The sequence below is a fragment of the Cherax quadricarinatus genome, chromosome 76 (genome assembly GCF_038502225.1).
Source record: "Cherax quadricarinatus isolate ZL_2023a chromosome 76, ASM3850222v1, whole genome shotgun sequence".
Taxonomy (NCBI): Eukaryota; Metazoa; Arthropoda; class Malacostraca; order Decapoda; family Parastacidae; genus Cherax; species Cherax quadricarinatus.
This window is the reverse complement of record NC_091367.1, coordinates 11138375-11159560: the sequence shown is the minus strand read 5'-3', so window position 1 is coordinate 11159560 and position 21186 is coordinate 11138375. Positions and strand designations below refer to the sequence as shown.

General features: G+C 38.6%; 1 protein-coding gene across 4 annotated transcripts in view; it reads left to right on the top strand.

The window, feature by feature from the left end:
* The window catches only part of LOC128703578 (uncharacterized), a 33825-nt gene extending 12977 nt beyond the window's left edge, over positions 1–20848 (top strand). For all 4 annotated transcript variants that reach the window (XM_053798272.2, XM_053798273.2, XM_053798275.2 and 1 more), the window contains exons 2-7: positions 137–323; positions 998–1143; positions 9367–9457; positions 12317–12450; positions 16417–16538; positions 20569–20848. In XM_053798272.2, the coding sequence (XP_053654247.1) occupies positions 165–323; positions 998–1143; positions 9367–9457; positions 12317–12450; positions 16417–16492 (606 nt within the window). In that variant the 5' untranslated portion in view covers positions 137–164 and the 3' untranslated portion in view covers positions 16493–16538; positions 20569–20848. The remainder of the gene's footprint in view (positions 1–136; positions 324–997; positions 1144–9366; positions 9458–12316; positions 12451–16416; positions 16539–20568) is intronic.
* Positions 20849–21186: the final 338 nt, after the last annotated feature.

Sequence of the window (21186 nt, the reverse complement as noted above, 5' to 3'; positions counted from 1 at the left end):
AACAAGTAGTCCAAATATTTTTGAAGTTACTGTACTGTATAATTTTATTGTACTGTTAGAAACTGCTTATTATGTCATAATTTTGTTTTCCAAATACTGGAGTAATAATAATAATATTTATGCATGTATTTTTCAGTTAAGTGTAAAGTGTGTAATCCAGTACAATGCGGTCAGATCAGGTATACCAGCCCACCACCACCACACTTACCTATGACCGGAATAAGGCATGGGTGCCCTCCTTTCTAGCGCAAAGCTCTTCTGCAAGTTTGTGGTCCCGCACATTTGTCCTCGTCATCTCTGTCATGTTTGCAGTCATGGGGATGGTCAGTTACTTTGTCGTACCTAATTGTATAGTGTTTAAGTTTCCTGTTATAGTTAAAATTGAGTGAGTTTTCATGAAACTTAGTTACAGTATTTTAATATTTTTTCTTTTTAACATCAAAGTAATGGAAACAATGTAAAACCAATGTTTAATTTTTATTTCTCTAGGTCTGAAAAATATTTCCTGATGCCCTTGTGTCTGCATCTTTATTTTTCACTGCATTCTCATTTCTTACCTCTCAGATAGCCCCCCCCCCTCTCTCTCTCTCTCTCTCTCTCTCTCTCTCTCTCTCTCTAGCTCTAGCTCTCTCTAGCTCTAGCTCTCTCTAGCTCTAGCTCTCTCTCTAGCTCTAGCTCTAGCTCTCTAGCTCTCTCTCTAGCTCTCTCACACTCTCTAGCTCTAGCTCCTTTTTTTTCTATCCATGCTACCAAGCTCTCTTGAATTCTTCCCTTTACCCTCCATCCCTACCCACTTTTTTTCATGGGAGGTTCCTGAAACTGACCAGAGTCACCCCAGAAAGCACCTGAAATTTGCTATTTTAGACCTGAGGTTTGCTTTTTCCTTCATGCTTAAAATGTAGCTCTATGTGAAAGACACTGGTGTCAGTGACATGGATCTATGTGGAAGACAGTGAAAGGGTTAAATATAATCTTTTTATCAAATTAAATTAAACAGGTGATGATCATTGTTGGAGCGACATCATACCAGTCCTTAGAGGAAGGCTCAGTAAAAGAACTCAATAGCACAGCCTACATCATCATCCTATGCCTAGGAGTGTTTCTGGAGTTTGCTGCTATAATGGCCATCATTTTCTATATGAGGTGAGTTACTCAGGATTGTAGTTCATACAAAATTACTGTACAGTCAGAGGTCTGTAGTCTAATTGTAACTGACATCAGTATAGATAGTTTGCTTGACAGCATTTCACTGTTTTGCTTTGAGGGGTTCCATACAAATGCTACATTCCCAAGAATAGTTCACACACATGAGGCACAATGCATTATGAATGTATCATTGTCCAGGTTTCTGAATATTGCTCATAAGTTGGCAAACTGAATCTCTGCTACTGATGTTTTTTCTACTTGTTCATTCTAGAGTAATGCTTATGTGAACCTTTAAATGGTCCCTTAACCCTTTCAAAAATTCATAATAAACTTATGATAGATACAGCAAAAGCCACAAGAGTAAAAAGAAATTAGAATGGGCCAATCTATGACATACAATATTCATCATTAAAGTATGTTAGGTGGAAGGTACCCAGTGTAATTTACTGTTCAAAGGAGTACCCTTCTCGAGCACATTTGTTGCTGGGACAAAGTTATACTGGTCTAGGAACTCAATGTAGGATGTCTCAGGTTTCCTTATGGCTATTGGCTGCATCCTAAGGCTTGTTCCACAGACAGTTTTGTGTCCATGGTCCCCCTGGACCAGTTTTGAGGGCCATGCTTGTGGGACATGTTTGCCTTTTGATGAATTAATATGGGCAGGATTAAGTTGCTGATATGAGACAATTGTGGAGATAATTGGATTACATAAGGCAGGCTATTAAACACAGGAAATAGTAAAAGCAAGAAATGTGATTGTGAGAATTCAGTGAGGACCTGGTTGCATCGGATATGTTAACACCAAACACACATTCAGAGAAGCCTAGAAAAGCATTCCCACTAATGTTAACTTTAATAATGTACCTGGAATTGGTCTATTATTTGCCTAAATCTTTTACTCACAAGGAGAAATGTTTTTATGCAAAACATTTCTCCTTGCCACACTGCAAAATTCTTTGTTCTGTGGCTTTGTGACTGTGAGGTACCCTTCAGTGACTGGCCAGGAAACTCCTCAGACTCGAATCTCACTGAGAACCTCTGGGCTAAGATAGAGATCCACTAGGGAAAAGATGTCAACCCATTCCCACAGCTTTAGGATACCGTCAGTGAGCTGTAGGGGAATTTACCCCATGAAACCCTGGCGCATGTGTGAATCACTTATTAGATGATTGAAGGATTTCCTAAACTGTGTGGGAAAACCTGCTTGTGGTCATGATTTTAGATAGTTCCAATGTACTTTAATGACGAGTGCTGTAATTGAAGCACATCCAAATTCCCCCCATGATAGTACTGTCTTTTATCTTTATTCAAGCTTCACACATTTGTAACCATTTATTTAACCATTCCTAAAGTCTCTCTAGATTTTCTTGTATCCTTCTATCTCCTCTTGTATTACCCCCCTCACTTCTCTAGGTCTCAGTATGGATTCTAGGTTTCTCCTGTGCATGTCCATTGCTAAAATTCCTTGCTACAGTAATTTAGCCTTAACTCTGTATACTAATACTACATTTTCATTAGATAGTATTTAATCTTTTATGTCACTTTCGTGTCTTATCTATTAGGGGTTGCAGGGATCAAGTCTTAGGTCTAGGTTCCACACCTCTGCTAGCTGCTTCAGGATTCACTATACATGTATAGGTTTTATTTAATGGTGGATTAAGAATGATTTTATTTTATTTTATTAACACATCAGCCATTTCCTACCAAAGGCAGGGTGACCCGAAAAAGAAGAAACACTTTCATCATTATTCATTCCATCATTGTTTTGCCAAGGGCATGCCTACACAGCAATTATAAAAGTGCAACATATTAACACCCCTCCTTCAGAGTGCAGGCACTGTACTTCCCACCTCCAGGACTTTAGGTCTGGCTTGCCAGTTTCCCTGAATCCCTTCATAAATGTTACCTTGCTCACATTCCAGCAGCACATCAAGTCATAAAAGCCATTTGTCTCCACTTGCCCCTATCCAACACACTCGCTGGAAGTCCAAGCCCCTTGCACACAAAATCTTCTTTATCCCCTCCCTCCAACTTTCCCTAGGTCAACCCATACCCCACCTTCCTTCCATTACAGACTTATACACTCTCCAAGTCATGCTATTTCTTTCCATCCTCTCTAAATGTCAGAACCACCTCAGCGACCCTTCTTCAGCCCTCTGGATAATACTTTAGCAACCCTGCACCTCCTAATTTCTAAACTATGGATTCTCTGCTTTATATTGACACCTCACATTGCCCTCAGACACTACGTCTCCACTGTTGTGTTTGAGGGCTAAGAATGACTACCACAAAAACTGTGATCTATAGCAATTGATTCAGCCTTATACAGCAATCTGTAAAATCATTGCATAGTAGAATTGATATTTTATTTTTATACTACTACTACTATGTTAAGTGAATGTATAGGAGCCTTTGAACCAAGTGAGAGAGTAATTGTGGTAGGGGACCTGAATGCTAAAGTAGGAGAAACTTTTAGAGAGGGTGTGGTAGGTAAGTTTGGGGTGCCAGGTGTAAATGATAATGGGAGCCCTTTGATTGAACTTTGTATAGAAAGGGGTTTAGTTATAGGTAATACATATTTTAAGAAAAAGAGGATAAATAAGTATACAAGATATGATGTAGGGCGAAATGACAGTAGTTTGTTGGATTATGTATTGGTAGATAAAAGACTGCTGAGTAGACTTCAGGATGTACATGTTTATAGAGGGGCCACAGATATATCAGATCACTTTCTAGTTGTAGCTACACTGAGAGTAAAAGGTAGATGGGATACAAGGAGAATAGAAGCATCAGGGAAGAGAGAGGTGAAGGTTTATAAACTAAAAGAGGAGGCAGTTAGGGTAAGATATAAACAGCTATTGGAGGATAGATGGGCAAATGAGAGCATAGGCAATGGGGTCGAAGAGGTATGGGGTAGGATTAAAAATGTAGTGTTAGAGTGTTCAGCAGAAGTTTGTGGTTACAGGAAAGTGGGTGCAGGAGGGAAGAGGAGCGATTGGTGGAATGATGATGTAAAGAGAGTAGTAAGGGAGAAAAAGTTAGCATATGAGAAGTTTTTACAAAGTAGAAGTGATGCAAGGAGGGAAGAGTATATGGAGAAAAAGAGAGAGGTTAAGAGAGTGGTGAAGCAATGTAAAAAGAGAGCAAATGAGAGAGTGGGTGAGATGTTATCAACAAATTTTGTTGAAAATAAGAAAAAGTTTTGGAGTGAGATTAACAAGTTAAGAAAGCCTAGAGAACAAATGGATTTGTCAGTTAAAAATAGGAGAGGAGAGTTATTAAATGGAGAGTTAGAGGTATTGGGAAGATGGAGGGAATATTTTGAGGAATTGTTAAATGTTGATGAAGATAGGGAAGCTGTGATTTCATGTATAGGGCAAGGAGGAATAACATCTTGTAGGAGTGAGGAAGAGCCAGTTGTGAGTGTGGGGGAAGTTCGTGAGGCAGTAGGTAAAATGAAAGGGGGTAAGGCAGCCGGGATTGATGGGATAAAGATAGAAATGTTAAAAGCAGGTGGGGATATAGTTTTGGAGTGGTTGGTGCAATTATTTAATAAATGTATGGAAGAGGGTAAGGTACCTAGGGATTGGCAGAGAGCATGCATAGTTCCTTTGTATAAAGGCAAAGGGGATAAAAGAGAGTGCAAAAATTATAGGGGGATAAGTCTGTTGAGTGTACCTGGTAAAGTGTATGGTAGAGTTATAATTGAAAGAATTAAGAGTAAGACGGAGAATAGGATAGCAGATGAACAAGGAGGCTTTAGGAAAGGTAGGGGGTGTGTGGACCAGGTGTTTACAGTGAAACATATAAGTGAACAGTATTTAGATAAGGCTAAAGAGGTCTTTGTGGCATTTATGGATTTGGAAAAGGCGTATGACAGGGTGGATAGGGGGGCAATGTGGCAGATGTTGCAAGTGTATGGTGTAGGAGGTAGGTTACTGAAAGCAGTGAAGAGTTTTTATGAGGATAGTGAGGCTCAAGTTAGAGTATCTAGGAAAGAGGGAAATTTTTTCCCAGTAAAAGTAGGCCTTAGACAAGAATGTGTGATGTCACCGTGGTTGTTTAATATATTTATAGATGGGGTTGTAAGAGAAGTAAATGCGAGGGTCTTGGCAAGAGGCATGGAGTTAAAAGATAAAGAATCACACACAAAGTGGGAGTTGTCACAGCTGCTCTTTGCTGATGACACTGTGCTCTTGGGAGATTCTGAAGAGAAGTTGCAGAGATTGGTGGATGAATTTGGTAGGGTGTGCAAAAGAAGAAAATTAAAGGTGAATACAGGAAAGAGTAAGGTTATGAGGATAACAAAAAGATTAGGTGATGAAAGATTGAATATCAGATTGGAGGGAGAGAGTATGGAGGAGGTGAACATATTCAGATATTTGGGAGTGGACGTGTCAGCGGATGGGTCTATGAAAGATGAGGTGAATCATAGAATTGATGAGGGAAAAAGAGTGAGTGGTGCACTTAGGAGTCTTTGGAGACAAAGAACTTTGTCCTTGGAGGCAAAGAGGGGAATGTATGAGAGTATAGTTTTACCAACACTCTTATATGGGTGTGAAGCGTGGGTGATGAATGTTGCAGCGAGGAGAAGGCTGGAGGCAGTGGAGATGTCATGTCTGAGGGCAATGTGTGGTGTGAATATAATGCAGAGAATTCGTAGTTTGGAAGTTAGGAGGAGGTGCGGGATTACCAAAACTGTTGTCCAGAGGGCTGAGGAAGGGTTGTTGAGGTGGTTCGGACATGTAGAGAGAATGGAGCGAAACAGAATGACTTCAAGAGTGTATCAGTCTGTAGTGGAAGGAAGGCGGGGTAGGGGTCGGCCTAGGAAAGGTTGGAGGGAGGGGGTAAAGGAGGTTTTGTGTGCGAGGGGCTTGGACTTCCAGCAGGCATGCATGAGCGTGTTTGATAGGAGTGAATGGAGACAAATGGTTTTTAATACTTGACGTGCTGTTGGAGTGTGAGCAAAGTAACATTTATGAAGGGATTCAGGGAAACCGGCAGGCCGGGCTTGAGTCCTGGAGATGGGAAGTACAGTGCCTGCACTCTGAAGGAGGGGTGTTAATGTTGCAGTTTAAAAACTGTAGTGTAAAGCACCCTTCTGGCAAGACAGTGATGGAGTGAATGATGGTGAAAGTTTTTCTTTTTCGGGCCACCCTGCCTTGGTGGGAATCGGCCAGTGTGATAATAAAAAAAAAATAAATAATAAATACTACAATTACTACTACTATTATTATTATTTACTTTTTTTTTTTTTTTTTTTTTTTAGAAATATGTACGTACTTCTAACTTCTTTCCCTTGGCCTTTACTCTTGTTTTGTCTTAGGTAAGCCTGGATATGAGAGTAGCATCTTTCATGATGGGGATCAAGCCTTCAACACTGTGCTGAATGGCTTGCTTGCATTTAGCACTTTGTATAATAATAATAACAACAAAAATAATAATAATAATAATACAGGAAGGCCCCATTTATACAGCAGGTTAGGTTCCAGGCTACTGCTGTAAAGTGAAACAGCCTTTTTTCACTTACAAATGCATGTAAAAGCCTGATAACAAGTTTACATTATCTTATATAAGTGAGCAATAGAACTAGGCCTAAAAAATGTATATACAGTACACACATTACTTCTTCTTTCAACGTACCAGCCGTATCCCACCAAGGTGGGGTGGCCCAAAAGGAAAAACAAAAGTTTCTCCTTTCAAATTTAGTAATATATACAGGAGAAGGGGTTACTAGCCCCTTGCCCCCGGCATTTTAGCTGCCTCTTACAACACGCATGGCTTATGGAGGAAGAATTCTGTTCCACTTCCCCATGGAGATAAGAAATAAACAAGAACAAGAACTAGAAAGAAAATAACAGAAAACCCAGAGGGGTGTGTGTGTATATATATGCTTGTACATGTATGTGTAGTGTGACCTAAGTGTAAGTAGAAGTAGCAAGACATACCTGAAATCTTGCATGTTTATGAGACGGAAAAAAAGACACCAGCAATCCTACCATCATGTAAAACAATTACTGGCTTTCATTTTACACTCACTTGGCAGGGCGGTAGTACCTCCCTGGGCGGGTGCTGTCTGCCAACCTACTATCTAGGACACACATTACTTATCCTTCTTTCAACAAACCAGCCGTATCCCACCAAGGCAGGGTGGCCCAAAAAAGAAAAACGAAAGTTTCTCTTTTTAAATTTAGTAATCTATACAGAAGGGATTACTAGCCCCTTGCTCCCGGCATTTTAGTTGCCTCTTACAACACGCATGGCTTACGGAGGAAGAATTCTGTTCCACTTCCCCATGGAGATAGGAAATAAACAAGAATAAGAACTAGAAAGAAACCCAGAGGGGTGTGTATATATATGCTTGTACATGTATGTGTAGTGTGACCTAAGTGTAAGTATAGAAGTAGCAAGACATACCTGAAATCTTGCATTTTCATGAGACAGAAAAAAGGACACTAGCCTGGCCCATGGCCGGACTCAGAGAGTTGATATACTCTCGAAATTCTTCAAAGGTAAAGGTATAAAGGTTCTTCTTCAAAGGTACAAAGCAATCCTACCATCATGTAAAGCAATTACAGGCTTTCGTTTTACACTCACTTGGCAGGACGGTAGTACCTCCCTGGGCGGTTGCTGTCTACCAACCTACTACCTAGACACATTACTTACCTTAAAATATTTTCATCCTTAGCTTATAGTGAGTGCTGAATAGATTTATTATAGGAAGTCTGAGTAAAAAAAGAATGGGTATAACTGAAAACTGCTGTATTAGCAAAAATGCTGTAAAGTGAAGCACTGTAAAGTGAGGTCCTCCTGTAATAATAATAATCTCTTTCTTTCTTTCAACACACCGGCCGTATCCCACCGAGGCGGGGTGGCCCAAAAGGAAAAACGAAAGTTTCTCCTTTTACATTTAGTAATATATACAGGAGAAGAGGTTACTAGCCCCTTGCTCCCGGCATTTTAGTTGCCTCTTACAACACGCATGGCTTACGGAGGAAGAATTCTGTTCCACTTCCCCATGGAGATAAGAGGAAATAAACAAGAATAAGAACTAGAAAGAAAATAGAAGAAAACCCAGAGGGGTGTGTATATATGTGCTTGTACATGTATGTGTAGTGTGACCTAAGTGTAAGTAGAAGTAGCAAGACGTACCTGAAATCTTGCATGTTCATGAGACAGAAAAAAGGACACCAGCAATCCTACCATCATGTAAAACAATTACAGGCTTTCGTTTTACACTCACTTGGCAGGACGGTAGTACCTCCCTGGGCGGTTGCTGTCTACCAACCTACTACCTAGAATAATAATAATAATAATAATAATAATTTATGCATTAACCCCTGGGAAAATTTTATTCATAAACGTATATGTTGACTTAAGTTATTGTACTTGCAATTTCGTTGGATACCTGTTTGTGATTGCCAGTTGCCTATACCTGGTAGGCAGTGACTGCCAGTGTCTTTATTTCTTACTGAAAATATGCTTATGTCCTGTCTTGAGCATGAATATATACACGAGTGGGGGCAGAGACATTAGCTGCCAACCCAGTGGGGAACTGGGGAGGGAAATGATCCATGATGAACAGATGGAAACAAAATGAAGAAAATTGCAGACAGAAATGAATGTGAAGGATAAAGCAGAGTTGATAATTTAGTTCATGTTTCCCTTGGTAAAATAGTCCTGTACCACTGTTTTGCTGTTTCTAGTCAGAAAACTACAAACATTTACTAAAGAATTCTATTCACAGATTTGGCCACTATAATGTAGCAGTGACCATTTGCAGTGAAAAACAAGAATTTATAAAAAATAGTACCAAATGGAGAGGCAAAAATACAAAAAATAAAAGAATAATGGAAATTAGAAGATACGTGGACCCTTGAATTTAGTAGCCCCTTTTCTGTTTGCAAAACTATTGTTATTCTCTATAAAATGTATTTTTTGTTAATATTTTTGGGTGTCTGGAATGGTTTAATTGGATTTACATTATTTCTCATGGGAAATATTAACAAAAAATACATTTTATAGAGAATAACAATAGTTTTGCATACAGAAAAGGGACTACTAAATTCGAGGGTCCACTTAAAGTTACTACTATTGCTAATTTTTTAAATGAAACTGCAAAAAAAAAGATTATTTGGTATTTAATGTAGTAAGTGCATTATTTTTTGTTCTGCACAATATTGTATATACTTGACAATGCTCTTTTTTTTTTCTTTATAGAAACATGGGCTACTACATTCCTTGTTGTCCAGGCAAGATTGCACGCATCAGGAAACGTCTCCATGAAAACCAAATGATGGTTAATGGACAGGTGACATATAACTATCCATACATATCTATTTAGATTCTCTTTTTACACTGGTAGTCTCCCGCCGAGGTAGGGTGACCCAAAAAAGAAACACTTTCACAATCATTCACTCTATCACTATTTTGCTAGAGGTGTGCAGATACTACAGTTCAGAAATGCAAATATTCCCACCCCTCCTTCAGAGTGCAGGCACTGTACTTCCAACTTCCAGGACTCGAAGTCCGGCTAACCGGTTTCCCTGAATCCCTTCACAAAATGTTGCCTTTCATTCACTCCAGCAACTTGTGAAGTCTCAGACACCCTTTGTCTCCACTCCTGTCTAATGTGCTAATACACACTTCCTGGATGTCAAAGCCCTTGCACACAAACCTTGACCCTCTCCTTCCAATCTTTGCTATTACAGATTTATACATTCTCCAAGTCATCCTATTTTGTTCCATCCTCTCTACATGTCCACACCACCTCAAGAACCCCTCTTCAACCCTCTGAATAATGCTTTTAGTAACCCCACACCTCCTAATCTTGAAGCTACACACCTTTATACCCCTCAACTATTTTGTTGACATATCCACTCCCAGATATCTAAATACACCCACTTAGAGGTAGTAGGTTTGTAAACAGCAGCTACTCAGGAAGGTCCTGCCAGGTATGTGAAATAAAAAGCTGTAATTGTTTTATACAATGATAGGACAGCTAGTGCAGTCTCTTTGTCTTATGAACATGTTTGATAACAAGTACATCTTGCCACTTCTACGCAAGTAACCCACACATGGGAAAATGTAACTTTTGATGACGTGACTAGTTAATGGCCCAAGTTGGACCAAAGCATTGTCATAGGTTTCATTCTCCTATGTGAGAGTTATTTGTGTATTGTGCCATTTTATTATTTTTGCTACTTCTACTTACATTTAGTTCACATAACACATACAGGTATGAGTGTATATACACACTCATCTGAGTTTTATGTTTTCTTAATAGTTTCTTGTTCTTAAACTATTTCATTTTATCTCCACAGGAGAATGGAGAAGCATCCTTACTCTCAAATTTAAATTCAGATTTTTATTTCTGTTTATTCAGTACACAGATAATGTAGTTTACATGTAATAAAACATAAAGTACAAAATGTCACTAGTATGCAATGTATTTTGGACAAACTAATTCTAATGCTTAAAGACTACTTAAGAATTAGACATAGACTATTAAGTAGGATTTCTTATGCAGATAGCTACAATTATATGCACAATAAGAAAGGGAGCTCAATGACTTATTTCTGACTGATTCAATGACTTTAATTCGAGTAGGATTTCTTAAGCAGTTAGCTACATTTTTTTTTATAACATGTTGGTCATTTCCCACAAAGACAAAAAAAAAAGTAGCAATAAAAAAGGTAGCTAATGTACATATGGTACAGTTTTTATAATTTATTATTTCAAGCTGATTCAGTGATGTTCAGTTTTGTGGAAGTTATTTATAGTAGAAATATGGGGACAAGATGAAGAATTAATTTTCTTTGGGAGTTAAAGAAAGTGTTGTAAAAGATGTCTAAAAGGCCTGGAGCAAGAAGCTATTAACCCCCTCACCTGTATTTAATTACTAAATTTAAAAAAAAAAAAGCAAAGTTGGGATGTTTAGATGTTCCTGGATGTATAGAAGATAAACAATTAACTGTGAATGTTATGACTGAAAATTAGCTGGATGTCCTAGCTGTAAATGAAACAAGGCTGAATGAGGTAGAGGATTTTCAGTGGGGAGAAATATATGGGATTAGGTGTGGCATATCTTATGAGAATTAGAGCTAAGGAAGGAGTAGTGGTAATGTTGAATAATCAGTTGTGGAAAGAAGAGATAATGTAAATGTATATATTCAAAGATTATGTGGATTAAAATAAGGGTGGTATGCAGAATGTAGGTTAAGTGTTTATGTACCTGCAGAAGAGAGGAGTGTAGGGGGGGAGGAATTTAGGTAGATGTTAAGTGAGTGTTTAGGGAGTTGAGAACCAAGTGAAAAGGCAGTTATATAAATGGTTAAGAAAACTGACAATGTTGAATGAGATATTTGTGCAACATATGGGTATCTTTATTGTGGAAATGTTTTACCAGCCAGTGGCTTCCTCAGACCAATACAGAAAAGAATGGTGGAAGAAAAGAAGTTGGAGATAGTCAGTCCCTCAGCCTGGAGCCGATGTGTTCTGTCCATCAATCTTTGTAAAATTACAGCATGTGGGTGGGGCTTATATACTACAGGCAGACAGGTGAGGCAAAGCAATCATAGGTGGTGTCACCATGGAAAAATCCACATGTGGAAGTAGGTCATGTCTATAGGTTAGGCACGTGGAGAAGAATTACCTGAATCACTGATTTACTATCATTTTGAAGCAAGTACTGCATTCTTTTTTTTTTTTCCCCGGAATATATCTGCCAGAACTGGGGTATAACTTGTATGCTGGAAAAAGCAGTAACAGAGATGAAGGATTTTTGAGACTTTATAAGCTGTTAGTGTGAGGAAGGTAATGTAGTATCAATGAAAAAACACTAGGGGAAAATCCAGCTAGCCAGATTTAGTTTTGCAGGTTATATAGTACTGTGCAGTACTGTTCACTTAAATTTTGTAGTAAGGATGTTATGATACTATAGGTCACAATGAACTGCAGTACCTCTTTTATTATAGTTCATTTTCATTAAATCGGGCACTCTGAAAAGACAGAGCAATACTGTATCTGATCAGTAGAATTTAATAATGCTATTTGTTTTAGAACCTGGTTAACTGTTAGTTAGACTGAGTATTATGTTTGACAAACTTGTTACCTCAATCTTGTAATAAAAGTAAATGAGTGAGTAATACTGGTACATGCACATTTTTAGATGGTCAGCACGGGTGAGCCAGTTTCAGCCCAGTACTGTCCTCCTGCTCAGCCTGGGGTTGGCAATACTCCACCACCACCATACACTGATGTATCTGAAGAACAACGGCTTATGGAAGAAAAGATTGATCTTGGGTAAGCTTTTTTTATTTTTATATTTTTCTTGCAGGATTTTCTACTTAAAGAAGCCTTGAATAAATTGCTGAATTAGGATAATGCTCAATGCTCTTCATACTGTGTTGTCTTGCTTATTATGGGACTGATTTTTCCTCATAACCAGAAGAGTCAAGAAGTCTTCTCAGATAAAGGATCTAGCAATTTGTTTTGCATCTTTAAGACTGTTTCTAAATCATAGTTGTCTGGAACATCATGGGGCAAGAAAGACTAGTTTATTTGGGAAGCAAATGTGTAAAAAATTGTTTGTGAATTTGAGATTTTATGAAACATCATGAGAAACCTCAAAGGATGTGTATGGTATCACTAAGCACTGTGACATTTGCAATTGATTTTGAGGATTCTTATACCCTTCCAGCCTAACCTCAGGCCAACTTTCCTTGACTACCTGGTTATCCAGGCTGTTTGTGCTAGCTGTCTTCAGGCCCACATACCCATCCCAAATTGCATCCTCAGAAATTTGCTGGAGATGATGGTACAGCTTCTTCTTCAGAAACTTCTGTCTTTGTTAATTAGTACAGTAAACTCTCGATATTATGGACTAGTAGGGGTGTCTGCTATATCAGAACAGTGTTTAAAAGTAGCAATAAAATTCACTAAAGTACTTTACTGTATATTATTGCTTAATGCAGTTTATGGATATTCTTCGATAAATATTAAAAATAAGTTAAAATTACACTTTACCCAGTGGAATTTGCTCATAATTTTAAAAGCCCATTATATTGGTCCATTATATTGAAGGTTAACTATTTCTGATGTCCACTGGTAAAGTAACAGGTTTGAGTTATGGGGCTGTGGATGGACACATTGTTCTCATAACTGTACTAATGGCAGCTCTCACTGGGCTTAAGCTACATTTTCTCCCATATCATTTATTCCTATAAGTGATGGCAGTATGCAGATTGATGAACGGGCTCATAAATATTTTTCATGTATACATTGTTGGGTGTCTGTCATCTGCATTTTATAGAGAGAGCAATCAGTTCTTTGAGACATTCCCTATAATTTAGATGTGCTATTGATTCTTTGTTGGCAGAGTATGGCCTCTGTACATTTTCCAGCTCTCTCCTGCCCTGAAAGGGGCGAGTGAACCTAGATTAGGTTTGGCATGGAGTTCAGTATATTGGTCCTTGAGAAGATCAGGATTTGGAATGGAAAAAATGTTCCTGTTGATATTATGGTCATTGAAGAAAGCTATGAAAAAAAAAAAAACTTCCTACAGGGAGGGAAGAAAAAACATGTGGGGTGTGCTGAACATCGTGGTCATGGGCAGTGAGCGTCGAAGGGCATCACTGCACGCCTTCCTGCGTCTGGACAGATACTGCAACACAGGAGACATCGCTGCGGCTGAGCTGTGACGTAACAGGGTACGGTCTCCTCTGGAACGGTGAAGCAGACATCGTAGGAGTCGCTGCAGGTTTCACTCAACCTGGGGCACGACATGCTGGTGCCCTCGAGTGTGGCGTTGACAAAACTCGGCAACTGGGCAGGACTTCTGGCAAGCGACTCAGGAGGACACTTCTCGACTGGTACTGTCGCTGGGCTGTCACTGCCGGCGAGCGTGGAGTGAGTTGTGGAGCGAGTCGTGGCAGAGACAACTGGGCGAAACATCTGGGAGTCGTAACATCATACACCAGACTGCAGTGAGAGAGCTAGCAGTCAAAGTGACATCTTCTTTGTGCAGGCTGCTCACTGAAGCTTGTGACACGAGGCTGACACAGCGCCTGCCGACAGGGCTGACTGCGGCTTGACGAGTATCATTCTCTCGGCAGTTGGAGTTATAGCAGAGGTTAGTCTAAGCGTCCCCAGACTTGTTTCTCTACATATAACTGCACTCTGACGGTCTGGAGGTGAAGTGAAGCAAATCTCGATGGGAATCGTAGCAGGTACGATTCTGCAGAACATCACGAGTGACGAGCATAAAAGCTTTCTGTACAAGAGGGCTCGGTCACTCGGGGCTGTCTGATAGCTGTCAAACACACTGGTCACACGGGTGACTTAACACAGTGGTGCTACTCAGGTCTGGCTCAGACCTCACTGGACACACGGAAACTTTACACACCCGCGGTACAACATGGCTTAAACTAGCAAATGATGCTTTTCTGCGCATAAAACTGACTCTAAGACATACTAAAATGTGAGAACACTGACTGAGAGGAATTAATTAACACACGACATATATTTTCTCTCAATCTTCTCGACAATACTGAAATAATTACTAGAAACACTCGATGTGACATCATGTGATGTCAGGCGTGATGTCGCGAGGTGACGTCAGCAGCAGTGACGTCAGCAGACATCTCGAGGTGACGTCAGACAGACATCGTGGGTGACGTCAATGTGATGCGGGCAGCAGACCACAGCATGTGGCCTGGGACATTGGTAACTCACGTGACTTGTAGATACACGTGACATCGCCCACACCCAACGTGGCGTCGGGATCCACGTGGTGTCATGATCTACGTGGCATGCTGATCCACGTAGCTTCGAGTGGCCTCGGGCACTCGGATACACAGTTCTGGCAATGAATTCACATGGAAAACAGCAGAAAACACAGCAGAGGGAGTGGGCAGTGGCGAGTGTATGGTAGGCTGGTGAGGTGTGAGTAGGGCGAGCATGGGCAAGGTGAGGAACAGCCACTTCCTCTCCTCCTCCCCCACCCACAAACACGTGGAGAAGCTCACACTGGACGCAGAAATCACCACAAAACTCACCCCTGTCTTGCTGAAACAGCTGTGCTGAGCTGAACAACAACAGCAGCAACATACAAGTGACGCTGAACACGTGACTTGAGAAACAGCGTGGGACGCTGTAGCGTGGGGTCACTTGCAATTCTCGGAGAATTTCGGCAAATTTCGGCCTGGATCCTGCTTGTACCTGTGTCTGGATGCTCAAACGTGCAGACACGACATCAGGATAACTCGTTGAGAGACGGATGCTTGTTGTATGGGATGATGAAGTGAAGATGACTTCATACCTCTTCCTTCCTTTCTCTGGGCAAACACACTGCTGCGACCACCGCTTTCCACCATTTATATAAAAAAAGGATTGTTTGGTAGAGCTGAAAGCGGGGAGTAAATAATACGTCTTCGGAGGCTTCTTACTTTATTGTTAAGTCGTGGTGGGTACACAGGCTTGTGTGTTTGTGCCCATGGCCCGGGCAGGGCCATCCCATGAGAGAGAACTACTAGTACTTGTGTCTTGCTGCTAGGCCGCTGTGTGAGTGAGTGCGTGGCAAGGCCAGGCAGGCTGAAGTGGCCACCAAGAGGCCTGGCTACAGAGGGCAGCACTTGAGTGGCGCGAAATATGAACTAAGCTGGCAGACAGCATGGGCTGTTTGTGCAGACAGTACAGGCTGTCTACATTCTTATTGTAGCTACAAAGAAATTAGTATGGTAAATAACCAAAGTTTCTTCAGTGAGAAATAATTAAATATTGTTCAGGAAATAGAGGGACATTATACTGTACCTTCTTTTTATAGCACTTTTGCATTAAATATTAAAGTTTACTACAGTAGTATAAAAAAAGAACTGTATTGCATACTTAAAAAGAAAAAGTTGGCAACAAGTTTTTAAGCTGCCTGGTTGACATGTTAAAATTTTGTTCAATGAAAGCTTACCAGCAAGGGTCTGTGTTTTAAAAAGGCACCTTTAGTGCAAGGTGATGTAATAGCTTAGCTATTATTTTCCTGATTTATTGTTCAGTGAATTTGCTAGTATTAAAGGAAAGTTATAGCTAATGACTTCGTGGGTATTGACCTTCAACTTCAGTTTTTATGTAAGAATGTTTGAATAACATTAATAACTGGAGCTTAAAAGCAGTTTTAAGTAAATATTAAGGTATTGATTTCATGGAATCAGTAAAATGAACCTGAAGTATGTAAAACAATTAGTTTCACCTTATCTGTATGATCCAACTTTCCTTCAGTGATGACAATGAGCGCATCCTAGAAGAAGACCCACGCATCGTCTTGACTCCCCTCAAGCCCCATGAAGAATGTTAAAAATATTCACCCAAGTACCTATTTGGTAAACCCACCCTTACCACAGGTAAAGTAGCTGCTAGTACTGTACATTAATTTAGATTTTTTGTGTGCATTATTTTTTACATTTCAACATTTTTTCTAATCTTAATTTTGTATCCTACATAACCTTGGAGTAATAATTAAGTTAGCTCTTTCACTGTGGTATTCAATATATTAACCTCTATATCCCAGTCAGTTATTATTTAAGTAAAAAATGCAGTAGAACATAAGTAATCTAGAATTCTTCAATGTACTAGCCCAACCTTCTAAGCAAATGTCAGTATACTTTACTCTCACCCAGAACTGCTTGTAAAGTGACGATTACACTGAAATGCAAATGTCGGGATTGTTCATCAGTCTTCTTAGTGGTTCCCTATTTTCTGTTTGTGCATGAAAACAGCCTCTACTTTATGCATTACAGTATTATATTCATTATGTTAATTTTTTTTTTTTTTAACATGTCGGCTGTTTCCCACCGAGGCAGGGTGACCCAAAAAGAAAGAAAAAACGAAAAAGTTATGTTAATGTGTGTTATAATTAGTTGGTTAATTAACATAAACCTATCTTCACGCACACACGCTTGTGTGTGAGTATGATATAGCACGCAATGAAAGTAGTTTGTTAGATTATGTATTGGTGGATAAAAGGTTGATCGGGTAGGCTTCAGGATGTACTTGTTTATAGAAGGGCAACTGATATATTGGATCATTATTTAGTTGTAGCTACAGTTAGAATAAGAGGTAGATGGGACAAAAGGAAAATGGCAACAACAAATAAGAGAGAGGTGAAAGTGTATAAACTAAGAGAGGAGGAAGTTAGGGTTAGATATAAGCAACTATTGGCAGAAAGGTGGACTAGTGCAAGGATGAGTAGTGGGGGGGTTGAAGAGGGTTGGAATAGTTTTAAAAATGCAGTATTAGAAAGTGGGGCAGAAGTTCGTGGCTATAGGAGGGTGGATGCAGGAGGAAAGAGGAGTGATTGGTGGAATGATGAAGTAAAGGGTGTGATAAGAGAAAAAGGTAGCTAATGAGAGGTTTTTACAAGCAGAAGTGTTATAAGAAGAGCAGAGTATATGGAGAGTAAAAGGTGAAGAGAGTGGTGAGAGAGTGCAAAAGAAGAGCAGATGATAGTGAGAGAGGCACTGTCAAGAAATTTTGATGAAAGTAAGAAAATATTTTGGAGTGAGATAAAAAAGTTAAGAAAGCCTAGGGAACAAATGGATTTGTCAGTTAAAAACAGAGTAGGAGAGTTAGTAGATGGGGAGCTGGAGGTATTGGGTAGATGCCGGGAATATTTTGAGGAGCTTTTAAATGTTCATGAAGAAAGGGAGGTGGTAATTTCATGCACTTGTCTGGGAGGTATAACATCTTTTAGGAGTGAAGAGCAGGATGTGAGTGTGGGGGGAGGTGCATGAGGTATTATATAGAATGAAAGGAGGTAAAGCAGCCGGAACTGACGGGATCATGATAGAAGTGTTAAAAGCAGGGGGGGATGTAGTGTTGGGGTGGTTGGTATATGGAGTTGGTATATGGTATATTGAGTATATGGAGAGTAAAAGAAAGGTGAAGAGAGTGGTGAGAGAGTGCAAAAGGAGAGCAGATGAAAGAGTGGGAGAGGCACTGTCAAGAAATTTTAATGAAAATAAGAAAAAATTTTGGAGTGAGTTAAACAAGTTAAGAAAGCCTAGGGAAAGTATGGATTTGTCAGTTAAAAACAGAGTAGGGGAGTTAGTAGATGGGGAGAGGGAGGTATTAGGTAGATGGCGAGAATATTTTGAGGAACTTTTAAATGTTGAGGAAGAAAGGGAGGCGGTAATTTCATGCACTGGCCAGGGAGGTATACCATCTTTTAGGAGTGAAGAAGAGCAGAATGTAAGTGTGGTGGAGGTACGTGAGGCATTACGTAGAATGAAAGGGGGTAAAGCAGCTGGAACTGATGCCTCTGCAAAAACAGTGATTATGTATGAGTGAGGTGAAAGTGTTGAATGATGAAAGTATTTTCTATTTGGGGATTTTCTTTCGTTTTGGGTCACCCTGCCTTGGTGGGAGACAACCGACTTGTTAAAAAATAGAGAGAGAGAGAGAGAGAGAGCTAGAGAGAGAGAGAGAGAGAGAGAGCTAGAGAGAGAGAGCTAGAGAGAGAGAGAGAGCTAGATAGAGAGAGCTAGATAGAGAGAGAGAGCTAGATAGAGAGAGCTAGATAGAGAGAGCTAGATAGAGAGAGAGCTAGATAGAGAGAGAGCTAGATAGAGAGAGAGCTAGATAGAGAGAGCTAGATAGAGAGAGAGCTAGATAGAGAGAGAGCTAGAGATAGAGAGAGAGAGCTAGAGAGAGAGCTAGAGAGAGAGAGAGCCAGAGAGAGAGCGAGCTAGAGAGAGAGAGCTAGAGAGAGAGCGAGCTAGAGAGAGAGAGCTAGAGAGAGAGCTAGAGAGAGAGAGCTAGAGAGAGAGAGCTAGAGAGAGAGAGAGAGCTAGAGAGAGAGAGAGAGAGAGAGCTAGAGAGAGAGAGAGAGCTAGAGAGAGAGAGAGAGCTAGAGAGAGAGAGAGCTAAAGAGAGAGAGCTAGAGAGAGAGAGAGCTAGAGAGAGAGAGAGAGAGAGAGAGCTAGATAGAGAGAGAGAGCTAGATATAGATAGATAGAGAGCTAGAGAGAGAGAGCTAGAGAGAGAGAGCTAGATAGAGAGAGAGAGCAAGATATATATATATATATATATATATATATATATATATATATATATATATATATATATATATATATATATATATATATATATATATATATATAATATATATATATATATATATATATATATATATATATATATATATATATATATATATATATATATATATATATATATATAGATATATGTAGATATATGTAGATATATATATATATATATATATATATATATATATATATATATATATATATATATATATATATATATATATATATATATATATATATATATATATATAGAGAGAGAGAGAGAGAGAGAGATAGAGAGAGAGAGATATATAGATAGAGAGAGAGAGCTAGCTAAAATTAAAAAACAACATGGGTTCAGGATGATAGGTTGAATATATACTACATATATGTAGGAATAGAACCCTACACTAATAGTACACAGAATACAAATCTGTTGTGAGCAGTATAATAAAAGCAAAAAGTATTAATACTTTATGGTAGATTTCTTTGTCATTCTCTTCCAAGTGACTTGTGGGTTTAGTACTTTACATGAATTATCTGTAATAATAACTATGGAAGTATAAAATGTGTTTAATAAAAGCACGCTACTATGAAGACTGAGAAGTAATTGGTATGTGAGAAAAATATTTACTAGTAATACTTAGAAAACTGCTCAGATGAATGTTACCAGTGAGGTCTAAGATTACCAAAATTATAAATAACTACACAGTATATCAGTAGGTTTGCAGACACAAAATAAATTAGGATGACTGCAGATTTTTACAAAGTAGTCTTAAGAGGTTGAGCAAGTGCAATAATAAGTCTACTTAATTTTATGTAGAAATGGCCACAAAATTTGAATGGAAGAAAGCAAAAAAGAGATTAGATGAAAATTATGCTGTGCACTGCAAAATTAGATTTTGCCGCTGAGGCAGTTCATTTATTGTGTGACTCGTATCCATCCTGTGGACAGTAGTGCAAGTGCGCTGTAATGAGGCCAAACTTATACTTCTTTCACAAAGCTATTTGAGGCAAGTGATCATGGCAGTTAATGCAGTATTGTGCACTGAGACTTTACCAAAACTTCTGATGAAGGTCTTCACAGGGAATTGAAGAGAGTAGCAGCCCGTGCAGCAATCATATAGTATCCATACTTAAAAAAAAATTGTATAGATAAAATATGTCAGGCTCAAGAAATGCAACAATTACAAAATTAAAGGTAAAAGCTTTAAATCTTCGTGCAGGCTAAATATGATAGTAGTGGCTAGGAAATATTTTTGTTTACTTTTGTGTATAGTAATGCATCTTTTGTCAGCTATTTATATTGTTTAATTTATATTTTAAGAGAGACTTCACATTTTTACAGCTCATTCTGGTCACTGAGTTGCTGGAGAAAGGGAAGTGGTTGCTGTGCCTGGCTTCCTTGCTCCTCTGGCCTCTACAGATACTTTTGACACCAAGCCTGCTTGCTGAATCAGCTTGGTATTTTATACACAAGACAAATAAGGAAAAACTCGTGTGAAGTATAACTCCCATTCCTAATTTCTTGCAACTTGATATCTGAACCAAAGGAAGTCAAGAAATCTGCCTAGGTAATGTAGTGGATATGCTACTTGTCATTCCATATTAACACTATATATATATATATATATATATATATATATATATATATATATATATATATATATATATATATATATATATATATATATATAGATATAGATAATATATATATATATAGATATAGATATATATATATATAGATATAGATAATATATATATATATATATATATATATATATATATATATATATATATATATATATATATATATATATATATATATATATATATATATATATATATATATATATATATAGATAATATATATATAATTATTTATATTTATATATATATATATATATTTATATCTATATATATAAGATGGACTAATTGCAACAGTATTTTATCTTACCAACTGCAT